The sequence below is a fragment of the Aplysia californica genome, unplaced genomic scaffold (genome assembly GCF_000002075.1).
Source record: "Aplysia californica isolate F4 #8 unplaced genomic scaffold, AplCal3.0 scaffold00083, whole genome shotgun sequence".
In the NCBI taxonomy this organism is placed as follows: domain Eukaryota; kingdom Metazoa; phylum Mollusca; class Gastropoda; order Aplysiida; family Aplysiidae; genus Aplysia; species Aplysia californica.
In genome coordinates this window covers 849,769-855,369 of record NW_004797353.1, presented here as the reverse complement: position 1 = coordinate 855,369, position 5,601 = coordinate 849,769, and the positions used below count along the sequence as shown (strand labels likewise).

The 5,601-nt window shown below is 37.8% G+C and overlaps 1 protein-coding gene across 1 annotated transcript in view; it reads right to left on the bottom strand.

Annotated features, from left to right (window-relative positions):
- Positions 1-2,468: 2,468 nt before the first annotated feature.
- LOC101864132 (ATP-dependent DNA helicase Q4) overlaps positions 2,469-5,601 on the bottom strand; it is a 69,679-nt gene continuing 66,546 nt past the window's right edge. The window contains exon 13 of the mRNA XM_035968798.1: positions 2,469-2,477. Within this exon, the coding sequence (XP_035824691.1) occupies positions 2,469-2,477 (9 nt within the window). The remainder of the gene's footprint in view (positions 2,478-5,601) is intronic.

Here is a 5,601-nt window from a genome sequence, read left to right as displayed (position 1 = left end):
GAAAGAGACAGACAGACAGACAGACAGACAGACAGACAGACAGACAGACAGACAGACAGACAGACAGACAGACAGACAATAAATATATCACATAAGCCTGTCAAATTCTGACAGAGGGTGCGTGCGTGAATACATGCTTGAATTGCGTTCCTGTGTATAAATATGTTCGTGCGTGCGTCTGTGTGTATTTGTGTGTATGCCCGCATGTGTGCATATGAATGGAATACGCTGAAAGTAACATACGGTCACGCAACTATAAAACAGCAAGAAACAAAATAAATCGATGACTGGACCAAATCCATCATCCACGATAGCGTGTGTCTCTTTCGATTCTTCGCCTTTCTCTCTTGAGATCTAGTTTCTTACGACAAACTAAATCATTACAATTGACTACAGTAAACAGGTTCCGACAATATGTGGTAAAAAAATCGAAACAAAAATGCTCAACTATCAGAGAGAGCCACAGTCTCCTGTTTGCCCACCCCCACCCCCTTCCCCATTTATTTCACCCTGTCTTCATCCTTTATACATTCCTCTTCTCTTGTTTCGTAAAAAGAATTTATTACATGAGTTGTGGCGTACGATCATGATTTATCCTACGAGTGAAATTGCCAAGTTGTAATCAAGAGTTTCAACGAGTAGGATAAATCATGGTCTAACACCATAACGAGTGCAATAAATTTTTGTATACCATACTGATATCATCTGGCGAAATACATCCGTACCAATAAAGTTCAAACGACAGGCCAACTGAACAAGAGGATCCATTGTAAAGTCTCACATGAAAACAAACATTTTCATGCCCGTCGGAGTCAGATTGAGAATTGGGAACAATCTGGATTGTTTTCCTTTACTTTTATCCACGCTAATTTACAAGTTGTGCTATCCGTATGTCTCCCTCTGCGAAACAAACCCCTAATAAAACAATCATTTGTTCTAATGGGTCATCATAATAATGTGACTTGTCAGGTGCAGCTAAACTGCCACAACTAAATAGCGGAAACCACATAGATCTAGATCTAGATTTAGGCTATATCAGCTTGAATGAATGATCATCAAATATTTACATCATTTTGAAATTTGGAAGTCACCTTATCAAACAATTTTTAAAAACCCACTGTTTAGCCAACTTGCATTTCCTTTTGAATTTTCGTTCACATTAATTCTATCACTGCATATACTAAACAATCAACTATAGAAATGAAAGAAAATTGAACTTCAAAACAATATGCGAAATATTATATTAGACAATATACGAGTATAACACTCTTGGTTAATTACTTTTTGGGGGAAATAATAAAAGTTACTTCCCTTGTAATTGTGATATTCTTACGTCCCGTTACGAAATCAAGAATATCGGAAATCGAATAGATTTATGTGAATTCTGCAAAATCCTGATCTGATAGACAAAAACTAACTACGTATGTGCAATAAGCACATCAGTTTCCAAATAACTTGCCAACTTTTGAGGCTGAAAAGCCTTTTTTTTTTTTCATCGTTGACCAATGTAATGCAAAGCGCTAGAACTAATATCTAGACTAGTAGATCTAGATCTAAATCTAGCCTAGAGAATAACACCTTGCCTTCGGTTTGTTTTTCTTACGAAGTTTAAAATCAAAATCAGTCATCTCTATTCTAACGACAACATGCCATATAAAAGCAGTTTCTTTCAACTTCTGAATCATGCGTTTTCTGATTACTTTGCTTATATTTACGTTATGCTGGTTTTATTTAGGGGATTTTTTCCGCGGAGGGAGACATATGGATAGCACAGCTTGTAAATTAGCGTGGCTGAAAGTAAAGAAAAACAATCCAGATTTTTCCCAATTCTCAATCTGACTCCGACGGGCATGGGAATGTTCTTTTCATGTGAGACTCTAGAATGGATCCTCTTGTCAAACTGGTTGGTCATTGGAACTTTGTTGGTACTTTCGCCAGCTGATATCAGTACGGCATAAAAATGTATTTCACTCGTTATGGTGTTAGACCATGATTTATCCTACTTGTGAAAGTGCCAGTTGTAATCACTCGTTGAAACTCGTGATTACAAATTGGCAATTTCACTCGTAAGATAAATCATGATCTCACACCACAACTCAAGTAATAAATTCTTTATATCTTAGTTATTGTGAACCTTCTAAATCAGAGCGCATGTACTTTCCAGCGGAACTTGCGAACGCCGCGGAAGGAAATAAGTCTATCCCTCACACGAGTAGGTTTTTGTCTGGGAACAAAAGACTTCGTGCCACCGACAATACCGTTCATTGTTTTACGAGAACCCGAACAATCTGACGACACGAAACATTGAGATATATACATTGTTCTCTCTCGAAAATACTCTCATTTCTGAACAATAGGAAGGTTGAAAAAGGCGAACGATCCGAACTACGGAGCATTGAGATATCCAGTGTTCGATTACGAAAACTCCATCATTTCTAAACAAAAGACAGGTTGAAAAAAGCAAGAGATCAGAGCCACTGACAGGAACAAAGGAAGTGTTAAAAAGCATAATAGCACACTGAAATGATACGCAAACGACCTTCTCGAAACTTTTTTTTGTGGGGGGGGGGGGGGGTCTTAGTACAGCCTCGCTTACTCAAAGCACACCCCAGGGAAGAATTTGTGTCATTCTTCCGCGCCCTAGATTTTTAATTTTTTTTTTAAATTATTATTATTTTAACAGAACGCCAACTGGCCATGAAAAAAAAATCAAGACCACACGGAAATACACGAGCCCGGGGACTCGAAGTTTAGGGTTCTTTTAGTCTAATATACCTTGTATCAAGGCCTATTGTCAAACAGATAAAGTACAATATGACATGCAAACAGAGATTAAAAGATAAATATATGTATGGGCAGGAGTATAATATTACAAAATCTGGGAAAAGAACATTCAGATTTTCCGGAGTTTCGGATTCATTGGAAAAATTGGAACATCTAAAGAAAAATGTTTAAAATTTTAAAAGGCAGCTTACAAACGTCACTATAATCAGCCACATAAAGACGTAAAGAAGTACGCCAATGAGCTTCGCTTTTCCTTCCCTTCATCTAACCACGATGACATAACAAACTCTCATTAACACGCAAGAAAACTGAACCAATTTTTAGATTTAAAAAATAATACTTGAAATACCCGAACTAGGTGGTCTTTGGCTTTTAAAAAAATAATGTTCAATATTACGGATCACTAGAATTTTTTTTTACTGGAAAAAAACCAACTGGGTACTTTGGCTATGAAAAATAATGCTCAATATTATGACTTGATTCTATTGTTTGTAATTATCACGTAGACTCGTAGATAGCAAATAGGACACGTGTATTAAAGATATTTTACAAACCAATCCAAGCATTGTTTGGACATATTATATAAGCACATCCGACCAAAATCGGCAATTTCATGAGGAGAAAATATTTTAGTTTGAGTAAAGAGAAGAACATCGACACAATAATGGTCATTTAGTTCTGGGAAAAAGTAAGATAGACAAGACAGAAACAACGGATAGAAAGTTATTGTAAAGAAGTGGGACCTACCAGTGGCGCCCTCCAACCAACCACGAAGAGAAAAGGTAAGACAGACAGACAGACAGAAACTAGAGAGGGAAAGGAATGAAGCAGTACCACTAATGGGGGTCCCCAACTACTTATATCTTTTTTTATTATTTTTTTCAGCAAGTGTATTACGCGCTCGCAACTGCATAAGGTCGTATGAGCGCGCGGGACACATTCAATATTTTCAGTTGGTAGGACATTTTTAATTTTGCCCAGGTTCCGCCCGAACTACTTATATATTTTTTGTAATTTAAGAGCTAAAATATATAACAGGTCTTTGACATCAAAACACTTTATAACCATAATATTTAAAATCAATTACGATCATTTGAGAAAAATAATCTTATAGCTGTGCAAGTTCCCTTTTCATTATTTTTTAAAGGATGAAAATGCACTGTGCTTCTTTTCCGAAAACAGCTCACTCGGAATATTTCACACTGTAACTCCATGACACACACACGTTTTCACACAAAGTAAAGTGTGTGTTCGATCAAAAGTACAATGCAATGACGAAGTCAAAGTGATTTTTTTTTAAAGATCAAATTTCAAAAATTCCACAGTAACAAATATATACAAGTTGGTTGATTTTAAGAGAATTAAAAATATTATTACGAGAAAGTATATGTCGCTATCACACTGTTTACGAGTAGTTATAAATGTTACTGATACAGCTAGAAACAAATAGTCTTTTTTTCTCTCAAGACGGCCATTGACTGTCGAGGAGAAAAAGTTTATCGTAGATGAGTGTACATTTACGATAACGTCATTGTAATTAGGGATAAGGTAAAAGTGGGGGGGTGGGGGGTGGTCGTTTGTACAGGTGATAGTCTTGGACAGGTGGTCCTTAGAGCACGTTCGACTATACTTACTTCGTCCTCTACGCAGTGATTTTCTACACCGAACCTTTTATTAGTTTATGTTTTAAAGGCCTTTGCACAAGTGCTGAAGATTAGAGGTGTTGCAAGAGAGTAAAAAACACAAAGAAAAAAAGCAGGAGAGATAAAGACGATAGATGTATGATAGAAAAGAATGAGCAAACCATACCAGAGCACATGGCAACCACCCACACATTTCTGCTTCGAACGAAGAGGGTCAAATGACGAACACGACCATGCGTCATCTTTTCCCCTCCCTTCCACTCCCCCACTCTCCTCATTCACTAAGCCAGCACACGTCGTCAAGAGAGTAGGAAAGAGCTGCCATCATCAACAGCAAATTAAGCCCGAGAGGAAAGATAAAAATGAGAAAGTCTCTTGATAAAATGACACTTGTCGTTGCGTGCGGGCGGACCACATGAACTCATCAGCGGTCAAGCTCAGTCAAATGATGAGGCCAGATCGCGATGTCGAGGTCTCCACATTACAACATATTAACGCAGGAACAAGAAACTTAAGACGAACGTCATAAGCAAAGCCTCAGAAGTCGTTGACCCATCTTAGAACCTGCTCCACGAGTTCAATACGACCCTATATTATATTGCTTATAACTTAAAAGCGATGAATTCGGACAAACAGAAATTGATTATGTTCGTTCGTTCGTTTAAGTAACCTACATCGACACAATAATAGTCATTTCGTGCTTTTTTTTTTGGGGGGGGGGGGGGCGCAAGAGAGAAGGAAACAACAGAGGGAAGTAAAAAAAAGTAGGCCTGTTACTTGTCAGAATATTTTACCAAGAGGCCCTTCTAACACCCGTCGAAAATTATTATCATTCGATTGCCTTCGGAAAAAAAAGGTTCTCCTTTCCAGTTCGTGGACATTAGTAATTTTCCGTTTTAATATCAGTGTTTTTACTCCTCATTTGAAACAGTTTAGATTATTTAAGAGGTAGGCTTCTGACCCTAAATGTCAAAAGCAACTCGAGCAGACAGGGATACAACATTGTGGCAGAAAAACCAAAATACTCGATTAAAACGTATCCCCACTCAGGAACCAAAGTCGATGTATCTGTATGTGCTCATTTCGTAACGACATGTAAGCGTGCGCGTGTATTGGTGTGTGTGTGTGTGTGTGTGTGTGTGTGTGTGTGTGTGTGTGTGTGTGTGTGTGTGAG